This window comes from Haemaphysalis longicornis, unplaced genomic scaffold (genome assembly GCF_048455015.1).
Source record: "Haemaphysalis longicornis isolate Haplotype H1 unplaced genomic scaffold, Haemaphysalis longicornis Haplotype H1 scaffold_2, whole genome shotgun sequence".
Classification (NCBI taxonomy): domain Eukaryota; kingdom Metazoa; phylum Arthropoda; class Arachnida; order Ixodida; family Ixodidae; genus Haemaphysalis; species Haemaphysalis longicornis.
In genome coordinates, this window is record NW_027526295.1 from 136051695 (window position 1) to 136075538 (window position 23844).

Here is a 23844-nt window from a genome sequence, read left to right on the forward strand (position 1 = left end):
ACTTTACACTCACAGGATTTCACTTCATCCCCCCATGTTTTTTGCTGATAAACCCCAAACTCCAAGTAAACGACTTGGCGCTTACCTGGGTGACATTTGCTTTTTAAACCGCATAACATACCACGTGTAACCTAAGAGCCCCTCAGTGTATGGGAAAAGAATGAATGCGCATTTATTCTGACATTCTTACCCTGCCATCCCCATTTTCCCTGTTTTAACTTTTGTTATAAATTAGTGGCTCTATACATCCCCATACTAACTCTTTTTAGTCTTATCACATTTACAGCACCAATATTCTAAAACATCATTCAAAATGCTCCGCCATTGCGCTGGCGCTATTTGGCCACCGTTGCCCCTGTGGCATTAATGTTTTTTAATCCGTCCATCGAGCAAATGGCCTTCCCCTTCTTCGAGACCCGTCTATGCATGTTCATTCTGTTACCACGGTGCCCACCCTTTGCGAGGTGTAGGACTGCCGTAAATTCTGTCCTGATGGTGGTGCTTCTTGGATCTTCTTCGGTGCGGCTACATCTGCGTTACGGTAGGTTCTGCAATATTCGGCTCATGCTCAGTGGCTGCATAAGTCTTACCATCTCTTCTTTTTCTATTTTTTTGTAACTGTGCTCTTGGTTCGGCGTTTTTTTTTTCTTTTTGGTGGGAAGTTGGTTGCCGATTTCTTTTCGCGAATGTGAGTTTTGCACCAACGGGTGTTTCTGGAGCCACGCCGGGCATTCTTACGTGACTGTTCTCTGGCAGAACAACCGTACCTATTTTTAGGGCGATGCTTCACTTCTCCGCCAGGCCTCGTAGCTAGTTTGGCAAATCAAACTTTCAGCGGAGGCAGACCATTCGGATTATTGAAAAGTAGTTAAAAAACCTCTGTGATTAGGCGCTCTATAGTGGACTGTATTTTAGTTCTTCTCTGCTTATAAACTATACCATCCTTGGTTTCTGAGAGACCTTTTACCCCCTATTATACTTAGGTCACGCATTCTGGTGCCGGAATAGGTCCCGGTGGAAACCATGCCGCGGTGGCTCAATGGGAAAGGCACCGCGCTGTTGCGCCCAAGGACACGGGTTCAGGTGGTGGCCGCGGCGCCGTTTTTTTGATGGTGGCAAAAAAAAACCCAAAACGCCAGTGTGCCGAGATATCTGCCCAGTCTATGACGATATGCTCTACCGTTTCCCGATTCCTGCCGCAGCCTACACAAGTTTGGTCCTGCTGACTGTTGTTAGCTGTGTATGACCGTGTTCTCAGATACCCCGCCGGTGCTTCAAAGAGCAATGCACTGCCTCGCGTGCTGTCATAGAAACCTTACTTCCTGATTTCTAGTTCCTCTGTTCTCTACCCCATTCGCCGTCTCTGCTGCTTTTAACTGATTTTTAATTGTTCTGCATACGCCTTCCACTACCGAAATTCCGTACCGCTTGGTCACCTGTCTGGTCCTCCGTCTCCACCGCGTGTCCATGCGCCCCATGTACAGGTGCCTAAACACCCTCGCTTCCCATTTTTCATCTTCCATGTCACGCAATCTCTCGTCAAAATTTATCTTGCTCTGCGCCTCCCGTACCTGAAAGTACGAACAGTCCATATCTCCGTGTACCGTTTCAATCATAGTTTTGCTATTCGCCCCTCGGGCCATGGGCCTACCACCATCTGATTTACCTACGGGCCATCTTGAATCTGTTTTTGGCACTCCTTTACCCATGGTATTTCTACTTGTTGAAATGATACCCACTTCTGCTCCGTGTCATCGTTGAAGACCATGATCACTGATGTTTCTGTGCTAAAGGAAAACCCAAGGCACGTCGCTTCATCTCCTTATATATCCATCCGGCCCTGCATACCTATCCGGTAATCCACCTTCAACAATACATCGTCTGCATAGATTAATCCTGGAATAAGCTGCTACACCACCTGTACGTTTTTATGTATAATAAATAGAATCGCAGCCTAGTGCCCTGTAGCTTACTTTCTAAACCCTCCATGTAGATCATCAACAGCCGTACAAAAACAGGACATCCTTGTTTATAACCATTGTAGGTGTATACCGGCCTATTCTATGCTACCCTTTCCCACACAATTTGCACCTGGTTCTCCCGGTATAGTTCCTAAGGTTATAAGTTCTCGGCTTACTCCCCCGTACTCCAGCATCTTCCATATCGGCTCCCTGTCTACGTTTACATACGCCACTTATTTGTCTAGAAAGGCTAACCACAAAAGCTGATTTTGCATCTTCTTCACCTCTATGGACTGGCGTACTACAAATATACTGCCATCTAGTTTCCGGCCCTGCGAAACACATTTTAAAGTTCTCCTAGCACTCTATTCTCTACTACCCACTCCTATAGTTTACATTCCACTGCCTGCATTCTCAACTTGTATACCACGTACGTGACTGTGACTGGCCTATACGAGCTCGGTTAAAACTATCTCCTTTGTTTTTATGTACTAATCTCATCCTGCTAGTATGCCGCGTGTCTGATATTGCCTTCTTTTCAATCCCTGTGCTTGTGGTACCCTTCCCTTGTTATTTCGTCCTGATTGGCTGATCAATTCCATTGGTGCCCCATCCGTACCCACTACGGTATTTTTGGGGAACTTTCTCTCTGCTTTTTCACATTTGAGCTTGTCCCCTCCTATCTGTAGGCTTTCCAGTCTGCCCGTCGGGACATTGGTGTGGACACGACTAACGTGCTCTCGTACAATCATGCATGCATTACCTACAGTTAGCAGCTGATGGCGGTTACGGGAAAACTCCAGACAGAGCCAAAATAACTGGAAGATATTTGGTATGGGATCTGTATTACATTGGGGGCATCAGTGCGATTGAGAGCCTGTTGGGGCTGACCGCTTATGTATAATGTGTGGTGTATATGCTGCATTTGCATGCACTTCATTCGCGAATACCTCGCCGGACGCGAGAAGGGCTTGAGCGGTGCAAGGATGCCAACCGGTGTTTCATCTTGCAAACACTTCCTGCTTTCTTTTGTCAGGAGCCGTAACTGAAGTTGCCAATCTGTTCGAAGGGGGGTGGGGAAACAGACGTGGCTGGCACCGTGGGAGGTGATTGAAGCCTCTCTCTGGTAGCGTCTTGAGCCATGCGGTTGCCTTGTGCGGCAGAAGTATGTGCCGGACTCCAAACCATGCGTATTTTGAATCCTTCTTTTTGTGGTCTCGTATTGTGTCAGGATATTTGTCACCGTAATATTCAGAGAAAACGGACGATTCAATTCACGGACAGCAACGTAAGAATCCGTGATAATGCGAATTTTCTTCGCGGTGAGATGGTCGGCATGCTCATAAATTTCCCGGGTGGCTGCTAGAATGGCCAGAAGTTCCATTTCTTCTACGATGCCGTATTTGTTGAAAATTGGCGGGGTCCGTTCAATTCTGGCAAGTCTGTAGATTTCCACGCAATTGCCGCCGTCATTCTATTCAAAGAAGCGTCGGCGTAAATGTAAGCTTCGTCACCTGCCTTGTCATCTGCGAGCGTGCGAACGTAGTGTCCGCGTAATCTTTGGTTACTCGCCCGAATTGGGAGTCGACACGAAATACCGATGGAGGGGCGCTGCCACGGACGGATTACTGGCGGCGAATCGGTGCTTTCAGATTCGCTTTTTAGGTGGTTCCATTTCTGCAATCTTTTTAGAGGCGACGCATCTCTTGCCCTCGGGCTTGTCCCTGCTGCGTCGTCGTCGCGGCGTCCGTCCGCATCCCACCTCCGTTCTTCTCTCCCACAGCTGTGTGCAACACTCTCACTCCGGCTCATTAGCATACCAAAAGCTGGCGCGGTTGTTTGGCGCGCGCTTCGCTGCGTTAACAACTGCTTCGGTGCACGCAAGTGCACGCATGCGCGACTCTCCTCCGTTGTCTCCTCTCCTTCAATCGCTCTGAATATAAATCGAGTATCGCGCCGCGGCGGTTCAGTCAAGCGCTCGCTCTCGCACTGATGTGACCTTGCTTTTAGTAATTCGTTGAACCCCCCGATGCGTCGCATCACACCAGGGTTCCCTCGCGGGAAGATGGGCGTAATTTTTCTTGGGGCGAATAGTTCAGATGATATCGAAAACGAAGTTTGGTCTCTTGGATGTGGTTAGTGAGAGGCGGACGGGGAACTGTTCTTGGAGAGTATCTATCCGGGTGAAGGAGAGTAGGCCGCTAATCGCACGGAGAAGGTACCGATTCATCTTGTGAAGACCAATAATATGTGAGTGCCGTAGTCTTCTCGGGTTGTCTTGGCATCAGCAACTTGTGCTTGCCATTTCCAGTCAGAGGCGCTGGGCGGTGTGACTCCTTGTACATTCCTCATCACTAAATCATGCAGTGAATCCTGCATGCATTTCGGCAAAAGATTCTTTGAAAAGTACGGCGTGTGGACCTTGATGTGAGCTTTCTCAAGTTGCTGCGCAGTTTCGTTCACGAACCCAACAATGGAAGTTTGGACCGTTAAACAAGAGTCTGGTAGAAGATCGCGGCGCACGATTACGGTATTACTGCCGGAATATCGTAACACCATTATGTGGTTCCTATGGATTTTTGCTGTTGCGACATGTAGGTTTCAAACCAAGAACTAGATCCTGGAGTCGCTCGTTTTGGTTGGCTCATTGACTGCAGCCTTGTCGAGTGGTTATTTGGTCCCCTCCTGCAGGGATCGGCCATTTGCTACGGTGGAACCCGAAACCTGTTTTGAGTCGCCCTCGTTGTTGGAGAGTTCTTGATTTTATATGCTGGTTGTCCGCACTAACCGCAGCTATCGTGTCGTACTGACGTATTGTGTCGTACCGACACTCACTAGCGGGGAGTCCTAGTTAGCCGCAGATGAAGCAAGCCTGTGTTTTCCTTGGTTTGGCGTCCTGATCGGCACTCTGGTCCTCTCTCGGTCTGTCTCAGACCTTACGCAAGGTTTTCATGGCCTATGCTTCCATGAAATGGTGGCAAGCTTCTGCCATCTCACTACCTCCATGCAGTTTCTTACCTCGATGAAGACTGCTACTTGCGTGTGGCAGCTGTTCAACACTTGTTGTCCAGTCACCTTGCCCTGTAGTTATTCGAACTTTTTTGTGATGCCAGACGTCTGTAGCAACCTGTCAAAATAGCCAGTGATTGGGGAAACGAACCTTGTGCCGGTTTCACCACCTTTGGCTTCCGCATACCTGAATATTTCACGGTACCCCTGCGAAGTGAAGCGTTATTGTTAGAGCAGGGCACGGATCATTTTTTTTTCGAATTTATGCAGTCCTCTGGTGTCAGTCTCCCTATCACTGTTTGCGCTTCACCGGCGAAGCACTAGCTGATAGCTACTGCCCATTGATTTTCAGGGCCCTTCTGTGGAAGTGCAAGGCTTTCGAAACTGACAATATATGCATCAAAATCGTTTCTCCTGTCATCAAAATGTGGAATAAGCGTGTGAGGAATGATGGCGACTGCGTGTCCGGAAAATATGGGTTCAGGTACAGAGCAATCAACTTGCATGCTATCCTTAACGAGCTCTTGCAAACGGATCTTCCTCTCTAACCTTTCCTGCTCCTTCTCGGATACTGCTTTCTTGCGTTGCGCTTCCACCGTCACACGCTGTACATCTTTTTTCACAGCCTCACGCTATGCCAACCATTCTTCCCCTACTCGAGCCTGCTACGGCTTCACCCATTCTCGAAGGTCTGCGACCTTGAAACCGAATTACTCTCTTAGAGCTATAGTCTTTTGGAGGTCTATACTGCGACTTCACTCGTGAATTCCGTTCGTAGGTTCTACGTATTGCTCTTCAAGATGTTAAGGAGTCCTGTCGCGGACGCCGGTTGTGATGTTACGGCGATGATGTGATGATGTATTTGGAGCGGCTCAGAAGTGGGGAGGCCGGTGACCATACTGCGAAAGCGGAAGCCTTTATTCAAAAAATGGAAAAGAAAGGAGGCAGAAAAACGGATGATGAAGTCGAGAGGTCAGACGTAGCAAGCACATGCACTGTAGTAGCACGAAACAGTTCGCGTCCAAGCCTGCGGTTAATCGCACAAGGAATCTTCTCACAGTTTTGCGGGCGGCGCAGGCGACGACAAGTAAAGTTTCCGTCCTACCGCTGGTGGATGGTACTGTTGACGCTGCTCAGAACCGTCCAAGCGTTACGGTTGAAGACAGGCGCCAGAGAAGATTTTCGAAGAGCGCATGGTACCTCCTGAAGTATGAGCGGCGGCAATTTCACAGCCAGTGCCGCCTGCCCCCAGCTTTAGTCGTCGGTGCTCTAGTCTGAAACAGTGGGTGAAGATGGGTGCCGTTCACAACAGCTCCCACGGCTACGGCCGTGCGGCGTTAGACCGGTGCCACAGACGACCTCCTAAGGCCCAGGGTCCTTCCACAAGGCCAAACAGTGGCAGGGTTCCGTCCATAGCTCGTGCTCCACGGGAGTGGCACCCGATATAATTGCCAGCGGCTGTTTGTGGGAGAAAAGCCTACCAGGCACGCGCGCACGACCGTTGTAAGACATTTTACGAGCCAATGCGCATGGCTCGGCGCAACGTTCATTGCGCAACAAATTCCTGCCATGCGCGTGCCTGAAGACGCACTGGTCGCGCTTCTTTCACATTGGTCCGTAAAGAAAAGACGTGTCTACGCATAGACGCGCAGCGTGGGGTCCAACGATGTGTTCTTGACTCCGAGCTCATTTTTGTTCCTCATTTGTATGTCCAAGGACAGTCGCTCGGGTTATTCACCGGTCCTGAACGCCACCACTCACACGTGGCTGAAACGCAAGGGGCCCAAGCATCTTTACTCTCTCTGTTTTGGAAAACAACCTCCGAAAGTATAACGATTGCAATTTTGACTATCGCTCTAGGCATTTCTTGCAAGGAACGTGTAGAAAAACCGATTATTCGGTGATCCTGTCAGCAATAATTTTCTACATCAGGGTCCCGTGGGCAGCTTAAGTGCATAGGCGAGAGTGAGGGGAAGCGTCTGGGGAAAATTAGTGCGGCGCGGCTGCCTGTGACCTGCCAGGCGCTATCAGTGCCCAAGGGTTTCCCAACAAGAGCTTGGGAGAGAATACAATAAATGTAGCTCACTGTAGGTGATCCTATCTCCGACACAGAAGCGCGTGTACAAGACCTTCGCTTAGGTTAACACTGGTACATCCAGCACACAAAATGCAGACATGGAAATTAGGAAAAGTGGAAAGCACATACCTGCTCAATGTTCTATATGCTTGTCGACGCGAGCAAGGATATGTGCCAATTCGTAGCAATAAAAAAACCAAACTAGCTAAAAATGATACGGAAAACCATGGTGCTAATCAATCGGAGGTGGCTCTGGTCTCCTAAACGGGCTTTAGAGGCATGTACTCAGGACAGCCAGATTCATTCTAACAATACAATTACGCATTGCAATTAAGGCACACTCAACGTACTGCTTTGCGACGCGAACGATGCGATATCCGTTTGCCCAAAGAAGAACAAAAAGACGCAAAGGTTACGGATAGCAACAGTGACAGGGCACCAGTGCTTTCTCAAGCAAAACATAATCAGTAGTGGTTAGGTACACAAGTCATGGTTTTACACTGAATCTGTCAACAACAGTATCGTTTTCACTACGTCCTTTATTTGTTGATGACTGTTTTCTCGTCTATTTTTTTCAGGGTCTGTCTCGCGTTTTCCCGAAAGTAGTGTTATTCTTACCGGCTTCACTGACTCGTGCGTACATGTAACAACTCTGTTACGGAGGGCCAAAGATCCTTGTGGCGTGCATTCAAATAATGATAACGGTGCTTCCCAAACGTCTGTTTACCCTGCCGACGTTTTGTATTTGGGCCTTGAAATGCATAACATTCTAAGCTCCAACCAGGAATACGTTTAGGCTGTCTAGACTATGCCGAAAGAGAACAACATTCGGCTATTCAGTGAACATTTTGAAAGCCTGATAGAGCCACATTCGTGAAGCGTTTAGACACGAATTCACGGCGCTTGCTATCACCACTCGTTTAGAGCTTTGAACATAACTTGAAGTTCAAGATATTCCAAATTGGGCACTTGATTTATTTATAGTGTTTTACTGGACAACACCACCTCTAACAAACTAGCTCTCCAATTTCCGTTCTAAGGCTCCTGCATGTTATCTCGTGTACTTAGTCAGTGATTGAGGGGATTGAGTAGGGTTAGCCATCCGATAAAATGAGCTTGAAGAAACTGATTGTAGTATTTGGCCGCCAAAACGTCAAGCAGCCGTTTAGTCGATGAAAAAATAATTTGCGGGGTCGATAAAGCCGACCATATACCGCAATTTAGCAATTCAGATTCTCACGACAAAAAAACTCTAGGGCGTAGCGAGGGTAATGTGAGCAAACACACTGAAGTTGTAAATTGTGGTTCACGTTTGCCCCTGAAAAAGATATACACAAGGTTGTGTTCTTAAGGTTCGAATTTATTCAAGGGGAATAAATGTATTATCAAAAACATGGAAAAAAACTTACAGTAGAGAAACAGCCATAGAAAGCTGTACCGTGAGGGGACGCTTACTTAAAAGGAACGAATATGAATATAGAAGGAACATGCTCACGCGTAGCACATACTTGAACAATATTACGCAATTTAACTTCCTGTCTAAACATCAGAGTTTTGGACACTCTTTTACACCAGTGATGTAAAATGTTGTGTATCAAATTTTTTTCGCACCTTATGGACAGTGTTTTGCCGGTTGTTACGTGATTTAAATAAGTGACTACCATTGTACACAATCTTTTGCTGACTGTTAATTTTTCTCTTACTTTTTTGCGTAATTTCTTTTATATAACTTTATTGCGTTCCTTGAATAGCCTACTGCATATAACTTTCGCTGGTGCCTAAATTTTTTTTCTGTTCGTCAACTGAAAAGAGGGTTATATTGCAGTGCTAAATTCTCAGAACCGTTTTTGTATATTTATTTCCCACAGTGTATACTTTGTTACGAATAATAAACTAGACGTGAAACTGAAACAACCATCAATCTAAATGAAGAAAAATTAAACCTCAGCCGGGCTTGCTATCTCGCAGGTGAACATACTTTGACCAACGTAGAAACGGTTGTGCCACTGAGACACGTGAATGGAAGACACAAAATTCGATGCAGGAGTGACCTGATAATGCTTTCATGCAAAACCCAAATTGCGCTGACACAAAGCCCAAGTGCCAGTACAGCTGGTTACAATCTACGGCGACTCATTCGCCACGCAGTGGACCTAAACCTGCTGAACACGAGGGGATGTTTATCGCGGTACTGTCAGAGGCCGTGGTGGTGGTCACGTAGGATGTATTCTTACCGCTTCAGCTTCGGTGATGACCCAGGTAATATGAGCCACGGCTCGCGGAGCGGCGCTGATCATTGCCCGGATACTCAGCTCCTCCTTCTGGTAAACTTCTCCTGTCTTCTCATACTCCTTGGCTATGCTTTCGTCACTGTTAAATGTAGTGGCTATTACACCCTTGAGACCCTCAGAGAAGGCTTGTATAGTGATTATTTCCCTGGCGTCCAAAGTCCAAACGGTGTACACGTTCGTATGCATCACGTTTCTTTCCACGATCACTTTAGACTCCACATCCGAGTTTAGGTTGTCGATGTTCGTACTGTACACCTGGCGTTCTGTTTGTTGACCTTTGACTTGAGGGCCATAGTGAGCGCTTGTCTGAGTCCATGTTAGCTTCACCCTATGCAGAGTAAAAATATCATAAACTACACTTAGAAGCCTTGGTAGCGTAAAAGGCTCGATAACTTTGCAAAATGGTAAAGACTGCAAAATTTCGAATCATTTCTCACAAACAAAAATATTGAAATTTTGAATTTTTACGAATAGTGGCGAGGTAACGCAATGTTTTATATAGTGCAATTGGGTTCGTTTTTACAATGTGTCCTGATCATTCCGCGTGGTCTTCCCAGACTGTTCTGATAAGAGCGGTTTTTATGCTGGGTTCTGCTGCCATAACATTGGACAATGACATAGCAAAGGAGGGGAACGCTGCTGGGCATACACCTCAGAACGTGAGCTTAATTTACTGTTCACCTCAGCATTTATGATCCGCTTCTGTTCTCCCGTTTCGCCTATAGCGCAGCAGCACTGCCATATTGAAGGCAGTGTAATAAAAAATAAGACCTTTCTTAGGATAAAGATGGTAAAAACGACAAGCTTTTCCTATGAAGCCCCAGTGAAATCAGAGTACCACGTCTGCGCAATGAAATTACACAATTTAAATGACCGAAGCTAAGCTCATTCAAAGTCCAGAGCTGCCCCCCGCGCAACGAACCCAAAGGAAACACTGAGCGAAACCAATGTGCCTCTGCATATACTTGATCCTGCTTGCAGTTTCCGAGTCACGTGTGATCTGGGCAAACATGACGAAGCAACTGTTGGCCCCATTCGCCTCAACGTCTCTTTCACCAACCACTACTTGCACAAAACGCACTGAGTTTCGTCCCCTCAGTGGTACGCCTGATGACGTGTTCGTGAGCACATTAAACATGTTATGTGTATGTCCCCGTATTAATAATTTACGGGATAATCATGGGGACAACGTTGGGACTGCATGCTGATACACTCCTGAAACGTATAGACAACGTCGGTCCTACACAAATCTCACACGGGCTACAAGATCCTTGGTTGAGTGCCTCCTTACTCTAGCCTGAACAAAACAGATTGATTGATTGTAGGGTTTAACACGCCGGCGCAACGCAGGCGATGAGGCGCGCCGTAGGGGAGGGCTCCGGATTAATTTTGACCACCTGGGGATCTTTAACGTGCGCCAAAATCTCGTACACACGGGCGTTTTTCCTTTTCGCCTCCATCAGAAAAGTGGCCGCCGCGGCCGGGAATCGAACCCGCGACCAGCCTGAACAAAACAATGTGAAGTTTTGTTTGCACTAAATTTACTCTTGTTCATAAGTTGTGTGGCTGTTCCGGCATCTGTCAGTTTTTTTTTGTGCTCATCTGTGTTTCTGTTTGCGTGCGTTTTTTGAGACAATATTCTTTCTTGGATACTTCAATGCGAAACTTTTGGTCCGTCCGTCCGTCCATCCGTCTGCCTCTGTCTGTCTGTCTGTCTGTCTGTCTGTCTGTCTGTCTGTCTGTCTGTAACTAGGTTCATCCACCCCGCCAAAGAGAAACATAATGTGCACAACAGGATTGTATACCCACAGCCAAATCTAAACGTCTAGGTCAGGTGTCAATATTCAGATTTGTCAACATTGTTGAACAAGAACAAAACATTACCCAAAAGGGAGGCAGAAAATCAGTACATAAATGATACTTCCAGTGTTCCTTTATAACAAATTTACGGGTGCTTGATTTGTGCAATCAAATGAAATACTGCATCTACTGCACAAAAGCCACGCCGTCGCCTGCTGCCACCCGCGCCACTAAAGCTTCTAGCGGCATTTGAAGAAATTAAACAGAAACAGTTAGGAAAGGTTACGCTAGATTGGTTCCACGTTTCTCTTGAAACGCGCGTGGAGTTGATCAACGTGGCAGACAAAGTTGCAGACAAAGTTGCAGTGTCAAGCGCAAGTTTACAGCTCGATGGTTGGTAAAGAAATTTTAGTCTTGTTATTTTTCGCCGGTTTTGTTATGTCATGTTTGGTTTCATTAGGTTGGTTGGCCAGTCATGTCGGCGATAAGGATAATATATGAATCCGGCCGTAAGCCTCGGAATTTGATCCAATTTGTTAATGTCGTTTTAATTGTGGGAATCCTAAAATATATGCACGTATTCCAGACAAGGCCTGATTAGCGCATTGTATACCAGAAATATATCATGACGGGGACATTGTTAAGCTTGTTTCATAAAAGCCCCCGTTCGCGCTGTTTTGAGGCACAAATATTGTCGATGTGATTTCACCAAGATAGAGTGTTTGCGAAACTTATGTCGAAATTTTTAAACAATTGGAGTGACAATTTTTGATACGTGATTTCACCAAGGTAGAGTGTTTGCGAAACTTATGTCGAAATATTTAAACAATTGGAGTCACAATTTTTGATACCCTTTAATGAGAATTGATTATAAAGAAGCCTTTTTAACAGCAGACCTGTGCAGGCTGCCATAGGTTCCTCAATCACAACAAAAAACAGCCGAAGCCCCAGGAACAAAAATGTGGTTAGGGATGTCTCGGTAATGAAACCCGGAACCATTACTCCATGAAAGCGGCTATCAACCAGTGTACCACCTCAAAGTTTCCGTGGTACGGGGTTATCAGAGTGGGGAACAATGCCATGTGCAGTCTATTGGGAAAAAACGCTTCCCGTGGTCAATTCGAACCTGGGTCCCTAACGATATGAAACCGGTGTCTGTACGATTGAGCTATCATTGCATTCTGCGCGCAGAACATTTCAGTTCGGTACGTAACGCGGGAACTTACTCTGGACTGGGGCAATGGTTCTAGCACGTGCGAAAGTGGTCTGCTTTGTGGCAGATGTGACAGACAGTGGCCGAAACAATCCGAGCCTGCCAGTCATGAAGAACGTTCAGCGCAAGTCCGGAAGCCCAGGTGAGGTGCCACAGCCGGTTCTTCGACAAAGGCAGGGATGACGCGACAGCTCTGCTCTTTCTACAGCCTTCCGCCACTAGTGCCTGCTGGACCAATGTTTAGCAATTATGCGGATTAACACTGTTTTAGTTTGGTTAAGCCTCATTTTTCGTACGTTGCACCAATTGGACATAGAATTCAGACTGTCGTTGAGGGTATTTTGCCCTTCAGTTGATACAACAGCTCTGCATAAAAAATAATCGTCCGCACATACAAAATACGGACGCTTTCGCGGATGCTTTTATGGATGTCATTGATCTATACCGGAAATAATAAGGGTCCCAGAACACTTCCTGGCCGTTTGCGACACACAACGTTTACGCTTACGATACAGAGCCATTCCCGCCAGTACTGCGGGATGTGTTGAACTGCCTTGTAAGGAGTGGTCAAATCTGTATTGAATGCAATTTCATCTTGCGCAAACCTCTGGCATAGTTTTCAGTGCAATAATATTGCTATTTAAAACCTTTACTTTTCTTTTATATGTTCTGTTCATCATACCTGCTATACATGTATGCTTCAGGTAGTTGCTTGTGCAGATAATCGATCCAATTCAGCTTGCTTTCTTGCCTTTCCGCCTCCTCCACGCCGAACTGGTTAACAAGACGGTCCAGGTAGCTCTCTATACTAGGAGAACCTGCGAATATATTTTACAGAGAAGCTGTTGAGCAAATTGTTTGTTTATGGTGTCGCCACTGAGAAATACCACCAAAATGCCGAGGGCTCTTGCAGGCATACGACGAACGCACGTTCGTCAAGCTAAGCATACCCACCAAGTGAGATTGCCCAGCATTTGCAACAAAAACAAATTACGCCTACGTCCCCTCGCGGGAACCCTGGTGTGATGCTACGCATCTCATGGGGGGCTGCATTGTAGATTTCCATCGTATTCATTATGCTTATAGCAAGTATGCTCACGTGAAGGGGAGGTGGGCGTAATTTTCTAATTTCACCATGCAATGCACATGCAGTACACGTATGCTCAGGTACGGTCTTTATTGCAGACGAGAATGAGTGCCTTGTAGTCCGTAAACTGCACAGTTAGGGGCTCGATGATTGCATCAAGCAATCGTCGAGTACTGCGAGAGAGTGCAATGGTAACGCGGACGACCGTCGACTGAGACCGTGGGAGCGCGGCATGCCGCTTTATATTTTCAGCGCCCGAAGGAGAGGAGAGCGCGGAGAGAGAGAGTACTGCACATGCGCAGCGCCGCCCACCGGCGCCTAGCAACGGAGTGAGAGCGCGCTGCGCCAACCCGCAGCTGTTTGGGAGAGAGTGTTCGCTATCGGAGAGAGGAGAGGAGGAGAGGCGCAGCTTTGCGGACAACGCCGGACAGACGCAGGAAGGACAGAGGGGCGAGCATGTGATGCATTGCATCTAAAAAAAACTTCAGTGCTCGCCATATCGGGATAACACTCGCTCGGAGCCCGGACACGTAACAGCGTACACGTCAAGTGCACGCCTCGCCCCGCTTCACCCCCCCCCAAAAAAAAAATAAGGCAGAGTCATTCATCCTACCCACTAGGCCACGAATGTGAGTTATTACCCGAGAGGCAAACGGCTTCTTTACTGGACCGCGACTGTGGATAGAGGAATCCTGCCACCTCCTCGAGCCAGAACACGTGATGAAGTACACGCTGCACCTGTGGTGCCTAGTTTAAGTGTGGGCGTTACGTTCGCTCATTCGTGGAAGAGGACCCCTCCTCACATTGTCCACGACTACAGCCAATTCGTCTCTTCTCCGCCGTTATAGCAACACAGAAGGAGGAAAGGTCGTTGCGACAGCGGCAAAGGTGCGCTTGCTCCCTGAGGCGGTCGTCCAAACATCTTTCAGTCTGCCGGATATAAGACTTTCCGCAGGAAAGGTGAATTTTATAAATTACAACCTATTCCTCAGTGAAGCAACGGCTCGTCGAGTCTTTTATCCCGGGCACACTTCTTGTTATATGTAGCAACATGACGGCGGAGTTGGCCGAGCTTGCTCAGGGCTGAAAAGACGACAGGGGTACCTTATCCCAACCTGTGGTTAGATTATGCGAAACCTCTAATATTACGGAACCACTTAATGCCACTTTTCATCTCTCTGTTGCTCACTCGTCTAAGACCTAATACAGCTCCCCTTTAGAAGGTTTCCACAAAAGCATTCACGGCCAATAGAGCGAAACCAGCGGTCAATATCTGCTGAAAGAACTACCCTGCATCATGCGTGCGTATGACTTCCGCAGGGCCGATTCTAGGGAGAGGCTAGAAATTGTCCTCTTAATTTCTGTGTTCTGTAGCCCCCTTTTGCTGGTTGGCACACCCGTCGGTGTCTATCGAGGCCAAGGGTGTGTTCATCATTAGGCGACAGAGGCAGACCACATCCCGCATGTATTCTTTCTCGGTTGGTTAGGTGCGTCGGTTTCATCCAGATCCTGGCTTGCGATGCGTAGGGACTCTGGATCATACCCCGTGACTCGATGAGGAGCTTTAATAGCCCGTGAATAAAAAAACGGGGCCAACATGGGCCTCACCGCCACAGCTAGGCTTCGATTTGCGGTGTCGTGGGGAAACCTTCAAATAACGGAATATTTGTGAAAAGTTGGGTCACCTTCAAGTGTCTCCGGATTCTGCCGAGGCTCCACGAGACGATTAGTAACACGCTTGCAAGGAAAAATGTTGGTGTACCGCAAGCAATTGCCATCCTTCAAGCAGATAACGCGCTCAGCGACCCATTCCATTGCCGATAGCGGCGCCCTGACCGAGGCTGAAAACTGACTCGCGGGAGGTGCCTGATGAAGTTAGCATTATACTCAGAATATCGCTCCCGATTGGCCGTAGCAGCAAAACGCAGGAGGTGCCATCACGTTCAGTGTACTTGCAACCGGTATCGACTTCGCAAGGAAGATTGGCGCCACTTTCTTGACGGACTGTCCAACGTTAGGGAAAAAGAACTGAAACCCATTGCACTCAACGTGAAAGCTGTCGAAGTTCACAGCAGTGGTTTGTCATAGTAGGTTGTGGCACGGTTAACCGCCCACTGCTACCAGCCAACACGGTATTCGCCTCCCTGTCTCACTCCTCTAATTATGAATCCAACGGAAATGCATGTTGCTGGGCTAGTTCGGCCTTATAACTTAAACATAAAACTCTGCATATGGACGGGACATGCAAAAGAAGAGATAGAACAAGCGCAAGTCCATTCTCTTCTTTTCGCTGTCTCCGCGCAGTATGTATGCGCTGTTTTACGTGTAAGTTTTGCCCAATGCAATTAAAATCTCCCGCCCTCACAGTGCTCCGGCGCCCCCTGCCTAGATTTCTGTTCTTTTGTCCTTGCTTTTATACCGCACGTGGCGGCGCCTTATTTCGCATTTTGAAACGCGCCATTTTTTGCGGGCACTTATAAGTGCAAAGCACTTTATGGGCTCGCCTTGTCGTCGTACCTCGCTGCGTCGCTAACCGTCGATGCGACTGCCGGAATCAGGCGGCGGAGCGAGATAACGGGCCCAAGTACAGCCTGATATACCGTCTTCAAGGGGTCAGCTAAGGCTTTGGTTGGCGCATCTACTGTTGCGACAGTTGGTGAAGCGTTTTGTTTTCTTGCGAGATGTAAAAAAACCATTTCTGAGCTCCTCTTGCTATAATTAATTTTCAATGGTATTGCCTGAATTGAAGGTTACGACGTTGTGCTTCCAGGGAGGTATCCACCGTATTTTAAAAAAGTTGTTTTTTCTTGTCATTTTCGGATTGCGCGTTTGTCGTCGGAATATTTGAGTGCAGTTTCTAGGGAAAAACTGTGTAGTGATCTTTGTGACACTGCCATTCTTGTCCCCTTGTATAGGAAGGACCACGTACTTTGAAGCCCAGGTCCAGATGTAATAAAACGGGTTAAAATAACGCCAGTTGCAGTGGTGGTTAAAACGTTTTTTTAACTACATACAAGCACTCTCCTTGTTAAAACATGGATGCAATAAGACGGTCTTTATATGTCGTGTGGGGAACATTGTTGCTTGTGCCAAAAACTGGAAACGACTCAACCTGTTTTCGTTTATTGTTGGGACGGGGATTTCTTGTGGGCTGTGCTGCAACGAACGCTGAAAAAAGAACTTCCAACTGACGCGCACGGTATCTGGTATTTGTCCGTTCAAAATGAAGATGGTATTTCATTGGATTTAATCATGCTACTGGGCCTGCACACTATATGGAGGTGTCGGATGCCAGTCCGGTACTCCGACGTTGATTCGCATCCTGTCCGAGAATGATTCCAAGAGGTCGTAATTCCGTTTATTGAAGTTTTAAGGCACAAGGTCAGGAACAAGAGTGGTTGTCACACGTGGAAAAGCTAACACAGACGAAAATAGTTTAGCCAAAATAGCGCTATACCTCAAGTAGTGTATTGTGGTTCTATAATTTAGCTTTACTTTAATTTCCCTGTAATACTGCTTCTGTTTGTATCATCGGGACATCGTTGGAAATAAACACAAAAATGTGGTAGATCCCTCTTTCATAGGAATGTGTAAAACGCAAAAATGAATGGTGCCTTCATGTACGAAGGGTTCCCGAGCCTGACCCCGCCAGACCAAGTGACGCCGAAACGCAAGGAGCAAAAAATTAACCTGTTTATTCCGGGACAACAAAACCAAGAAAGACATGCACAGAAACAGGAACTTGAAACACAGCGGTCATGGGACCAATGCCGCAGCAGAGACTTGCCTCAGTTCATGCGCGTCCTTCGTACACGGAGGCGCTGGCATTGAGGCGACAACGGTCGGCGCTCATTAGCGTTATAATGCGCGACTTCGCTTCAACTCTCCTTGGCGGTAGCACCACCTCAATGAGTTTTAGGGATGGACATAAGGCGTGCTCGTAGAGCTGCTCACGTTGGTGCTCATAGCGCAGTCGGTCGAGCGCCGCGTAACTTCTACTGCGCTAAAGGGCTGGAAAGAGCATGGGGATGAATTCGGGTGCCACAACGTCAATGGCACTTTATCTGCCGACGTCCGTGATTGCTATGACTTGAGTGAAGTGTTGGTGTACCCAGGAATAAAACACTTTCGTATTAAAAACGACGCTTTGAAAACCACGTTGTTTAAAGTCTTAACCGTTCGAGCCTCGTCAACCGTTGGCGCTGGTCATACGTCTCCCCGTTGTTTAGCGCAAAGAAACTTGCAGGTATATTTCAGGGAAAATCTGTGTTTTTAACCGCCAGCCCCCGCGTTTATATAGTTAAGAGCGCGCGTTGGGATGGTTCTTACGATAGCAAGCGAAAAATTCATCCCATCAAAAAAATAATGGCGTGTTCGGAATCACGCACAAAGGCTCCTGCCGCACTCAAACTCAATTTGGACTCATAACACAAAATGTACTCAAAACTCAAAATGTACTCAAACTCAAAGTGTACTCAAACTCAAAGTGGACTCAAAACTCAAAATGTACTCAAACTCAAAATGACTCAAAACTGAAAATGGACTCAAAACTCAAAATGTACTCAAACTCAAAGTGAACTCAAACTCAAAATGGACTCAAAACTCAAAATGTACTCAAACTCAAAATGAACTCAAAACTCAAAATGGACTCAAAACTCAAAATGTACTCAAACTCAAAATGTACTCAGAACTCAAAATGTACAACTCAAAACTCAAAATGGACTCAAAACTCAAAATGTACTCAAACTCAAAATGTACTCAGAACTCAAAATGTACTCAAACTCAAAATGGAGTCAAACTCAAAATGTACTCAGAACTCAAAATGGACTCAAACTCAAAATGTACTCAGAACTCAAAATGGACTCAAACTCAAAATGTACTCAGAACTCAAAATGGACTCAGAACTCACTAGTTCTCAGGCGTACTCAAACTCAATCGGACTCAAACTCAGTCGAGATCACTCGGCTCAAACTCACTCAAGCTCAAACTCACCATGCCACACTAGCCTCGCGCTCACTCAAACTCAAACTCACGCGTGAGTTTGAGTCCAAATGAGTCTGAGTGAGTGGACTCATGAGTGAGTTCGCCAACCTCTGCTTGTGCGTGTCTAAAAGGGGGACATTGAGTGCAGAAGCCTCCTCCCTAACTCTGTGAGGGAACGGTAAGGGAATAGATGGCCTGTTTAAAAAGAGTTGTAAATATGATGTATTGTTCATGACGGGATTAAAAGGATGGTTGGTCAGACACACAATCTTGGATGCATACAACAGGTCAACATACCCCCGCTGATGCCCTAGGTACCATTTGTCGCACTTGACATAAAGACTTTCAACAGGGCTAGTGCGGAATGCTCCACATGAGAGGCGAAGGCCAAGATGCAGCACTGGGTCGAGCATTTTCAGTGCTGTTTTTGTAGCCGACCCATACACGACAATGCCGTAGTCGAGCCGAGACCGCACCAACGCTGTGTACAGGCGCAGCAGGAGTTGTTTGTCGGCCCCTTAAGATTGATGTGAGAGGACCTTAAGAATATTCATCGTTTTTAGGCATTTGCATTTGAGCTATCTGATATGTGGGTGAAGGTACGTTTTTCATCAAATAAAATACCCAAAAACGTGTGCTCCTTGTTCACAGGAATTGGGACATTCGCAAGAGTGATGTCTGGCTCCGGGTGGACGCCACGCCTCCTGGAGAACAGAACACAAGTGCTCTTCGCGGGATTAAGATTGAAGCCATTCTTGTCAGCCCAGCCGGCAAGTTTCTTGACGCTGAGCTGGACTTGACGTTCGCAGATGGACAGGTTACACGATTTAAAGGATATCTGCACGTCATCTACATACATGGAATAAAAGATTGTAGGTGGCAGTGCCTTTCCAAGACAGTTCATTTTTACTATGAAGAGAGTGCAGCTCAACACTCCACCTTGCTGCACGCCACTTTCTTGCACGTGAACATTTGACAGTGCACAACCCACTCTTACGCGAAAGGTTTTCTCCGACATATAACTAAAAAGGATGTTCAACATGTTTCCCGCAACACCTATTGACTTTAGGTCACTGAGGATACCGCACCGCCATGCGGTGTCATAGGCTTTTTCTATGTCGAAAAACACCGTAAGACAAAATTGTTTATGCACAAAGGCATCCTTTATATATGTTTCAAGAGCTACGAGTTGATCGTTCGTTGATCGCCCCGCCCTGAAGCCTGCCTGGCAGCTCTCGAGAAGACCGTTGTACTCCAGGAAGTACACGAGCCTGCGATTTATCATCTTCTCAAGAAGCCTGCACAGGCAGCTGGTCAGGGCAATGGGTCGATAGCTAGCAGGAGAGGAAGGGTTTCCCTTCTTTCAAGAATACTGCAACTATGGCCTCCCTCCAAGACTTTGGAATGTGCCCCGAAAGAAATATCTTGTTGTAAAGGTGAAGGAGTGTTACAAGAGTGTCTGTGTGTAAGTGCTGTATCATTGTAGATGTAACGTTGTCTGGGCCTGGAGCTGAGAGTTTATACGTGCTTAGAGCAACCCTCAGCTTATGTAGTCAAAACAGGGAGTTGTAAGAAGTCTGTGATTTGTTGTTGTCGCGTAGAGACTTCTTTTCACAAGAGGCTTTATGTTTCAGGAAAGTGTTTGTGTAGTGTGCAGAGCTTGACACGTGGTGAAAGTGTTGTGCAATGTGTTAGCCTGATCTTCTAGTGTGTCCCCAGTCATGCTCACCAAGGGCAGGCTATGTGTATGTTGTCCTTTAAGTTTACGTATTCGTGTCCATACCTTGCGTGTGTCTGTGTATGAATTTACGGATGTTATGAAGGAACGCCAACTATCCCGTTTTGCCTCATGGCGCACGCGCTTTCCCAAGGCGTTTGCTCTTTTAAAAGAAATTAAGTTAGCCGACGTGGGTACCGGCGAAGGACACTACACGCCTTGTTCTGGGCCACCCGCGCTCACCTGCAGTCCTGGTTCCACCAGGGCCTCCTTGGGTTGCGTGGGGCACCGGTGGCCGGGGGAATGGACTTTGCGGCGGCGTCGAGGTTGTGCGCCGTAAACAGCTTGGTCGCCTCTTCTACGTGTAGGTGTTTTATGATATGTAGTGCAGTTTAGATGTTTCTGTGAATGTACTCCAGTTTTTTCTTCCCTCATTGAACCTTTTATGAGAGGGGGAAGTGTTTGTGCCTATGCCTATGTGTGTCAATTTGGTGGGGAAGTGGTCGCTACTATATAGGTTTGCGTCCACATTCCATTCAAGAAATGGGAAAAGAACTGCAGAGCCAAGAGCCAAGTCAAGATGTGAATAACTGTTTTGTCCTGTGTTATAATATGTAGCTTGGTTTTTGTTAAAAACGCATGATCCCGATGATGTTAGAAATTTTTCAATTAGGCGACCTCGGGCATCTGTGCGGGAGAAGCCCCAGATTGAATTATGTGCATTGAGGTCGCCTAAGACTGAGTACGGTTCAGGTAGTTGATCTATGAGGCCCTCAAAATCAGTGTTCGCTAGTTGGTAATCCGGAGGGATGTAGAGGGAGCATACCGTTATTAACCTATCATAACTAATTGTTCGAATCGCGACAGCTTCAAGCATGGTGTTTAGGTGGATGGTGTGACACGCTAATGATTTTCGGGCTACTATGGCCACACCACCTGAACAATAAGTGGAAGTGTGCCTGTCTTTTCGAAAAACCAAGTAGCTATTCAAGAAGTTCGTATGTTTAATATTTAGGTGTGTTTCCTGAAGTCACATGAGACTTGGCTGATGTGAATGAAGTATCTCGTACACATCATCCATATTGTTGATAAGGCCTCTACAGTTCCATTGAATGATGTTGTCTGTTCCCATTAGTTACATTTAAGAATGACTGGAGTGTGTGTGTGTGTGTTCATGTGTCGTCTTTCGGGGCTGTTACTCTGGGATTAGGCTTTTTTTAGGCCTGTTTGTAGGCTTGGTAGTCGGTGGCCGCTCCTTGCGCTTCGTTGCAGGCAGGAACGGCACGACATCCATCTCGTCGTCGGATGTCCGAGGGGTGGCCGACGGACCGGGCCCCCCGGACTTGGCATCCCCTCGGGAGCCCTTCGTTTGAGCCGCCACCGCCGAGGGCGTCCGGGGCACCAGAGGTGGCGCGGGCGGTGCGGGGCCCGTGGTGTCCATCCTCTCGGCACCCTCCAACGTACTGGAGGACGGGGAGGCAGAGACGGGAGCGGCACCGGTCGCTACGGAAGAGGTTGGCACCACAACCGCTGCTTCCTCAGTAAGCGGTGTGGTGACGGATTGGGCTGCGTCAGGCATCCCAGCGGCCGGCGGGGGCGGGACCAGGTCAGACTCGCTGAACTGGGTCCCTGTGGACACGAGACGCTGCTCCGCCCCCCCGCCGAGCTGGGTCGGCGTACCTCCACAGAGGGAAAGAGGTGAACCGCTTTCTCGCCTCTGGAAAGGTAATGTTCTCAGTGACCTTAATGTTTATGATCTTTTTTTCTAGTTGGAATTTTTCGTACTTGCGGGAGTATGCCGCATGCGCCCCCCGCAGTTTACATAAGTGAGGGTGTCGAATGAGCAGTTCTCCCTCGAATGATCCTCCGCCGCGCATTTTGCACACGTTGTTCGGCCACGGCGAGAGTTCGTACTATGCCCGAACCACTGGCACTTAAAACAGCGCCGCCGGTTCGGGAAGTACGGACGTATTGAGCACCGGATAAAACCTGCATATATAAGTTGTGGGAGAATTGCGCGGTCAAAGGTCAAGATGATGTGCTTGGTGGGAATCTCGTTGTCGTCTCTGCGGATGGTGATGCGTCTCACGGCAGTGACGCCCTGATCCTTCAAGCCGGCAAGGAGATCCACCTCCGTTTCTTTCAGGAGATCTGGCACTGATATCACACCCTGCGAGCTGTTGAGGCTCCGATGGGGTGTGACCCTGATGTCTAGATCAGCCAGCTTTGTCTGAGCTAGAAGGTTTGTGGACTGCTGCTTGTCATTTATTTCAATGAGGAGTTCACCAGACCTTTGTTTTTTGCACTTATACGATTTTCTTATTATGGCTTCAAGATACTTGGCGATCAAGAAGACTGGCTAGGATGCAAGAGGGAGGGTTGGATTGAGAGTCTCCATGACAAGAAATCGAGAAAAATGATCCGGTGCAGGAAAGGTTAACGACGGCAATGGAGAAAAGGATACTTCGGCGCGGCCCCTTTTCAGGGACCGATCACGGTTGGGGGGGGGGAGGGATTTGAAAATACCATACGGCATAGTATAAAAGCAGGGAGACGGGGGTACTTTCTCTTTCGACCTTACCCTGGTAGTCAAAGAGGTCCCGGAGCTCCCTGCCTGGTAGACAGGCAGGGAGCCCGTCGGCCGGAGCTTGACCAAGGCTCCGACGGCCACCGTTTACGTCTTCTACCCTTCACCTTTCAACACCTTGCCACGGTTGGACACAGCTTATGTTTGGGAGCTCGGGGTCCGCGGTGTCGCTCCTCACCGTCACCATGAATACTCAAGGTGCCCCGCGCGGGGTGGTCAATTATCTCTCCGGGCCGCCTGATTTCGGCTGTCACTAGACAAGTGTGACAGCGAACGAGCTACGATGACAAGGCGAGCCCCAAAAGTGCCCTGCACTTAAAATTGGCTATGCTAAAGGCAATATTACGCTCTAGATATGTCATATGCAAGGGCATTTCTACCCTAGTAAGCCAGCATAAAAGCTTTGCATTGCGACGGTTCCCACGTATTCACGGAATCGCCATGATCTTATTCACCCAGAGGTAAAAAATAGATTGCCCGTAAACTGTCAGTAGCCAGTACCAGCATTTTGTTTTTAACCTTTGACGCTACCGTTGTTGTCGTCGCCGCAATTCTAATATTTACGAATAATAATACCCCTGTCAAAAGTGTGTAATTAAGTGCACTTCCAAAGATTGCATCGGCTAAGGTGTCATTCAGGCGCACCTAAACCGCAAACGCGAATTTCAATCAGCAGGACAAAATGAGAACAAAACGACAATTCGTGCTTCTTTCTGCTACAAGTTTATTACCAAGAACAGTAAAAAGTAATCTTGAAGTGATTAATAAGCAATAATGCACCGCTCGTACTGCGGAATGGATGCTTAGGATTGAAGCAGGAGGATTGAACATATTTACTTATTTAGCAATACTTATCGCCCTAACATTGGGCCATAGCGGGGCGGGGTACATGAAACAACACGAAAAGCAACATAAAATTCTGAAGTCACCGCAAAGAAAATGAAAGTCAAACCACATAGAAAAGGCTCCACATGCTAAACATTGCTGGCCAGTCAGAGATTAATTTTTCAAATTCATTGATGCAAGTTGTTCCAATTATTTTACTCTCAGGGTCATTTCTTTCTTTGGCAGCCAACAAAAAAGCACAATTAAAAACTTTTTTGGGGCTAGGAAAACAAC

The 23844-nt window shown here is 47.3% G+C and overlaps 1 protein-coding gene across 8 annotated transcripts in view; it reads right to left on the bottom strand.

Moving 5' to 3' along the window:
* Nucleotides 1–23844, bottom strand: part of LOC144169252 (uncharacterized) — a 68665-nt gene that overhangs the window by 21004 nt on the left and 23817 nt on the right. For 6 of the 8 annotated variants that reach the window (XM_077698312.1, XM_077698313.1, XM_077698311.1 and 3 more), the window contains 2 exons: nucleotides 13034–13169; nucleotides 9282–9666 (listed from right to left, as the gene is read on the bottom strand). In XM_077698312.1, the coding sequence (XP_077554438.1) occupies nucleotides 9282–9666; nucleotides 13034–13169 (521 nt within the window). The remainder of the gene's footprint in view (nucleotides 1–9281; nucleotides 9667–13033; nucleotides 13170–23844) is intronic. The other 2 variants (XR_013322403.1, XM_077698317.1) reach the window with 1 other exon arrangement.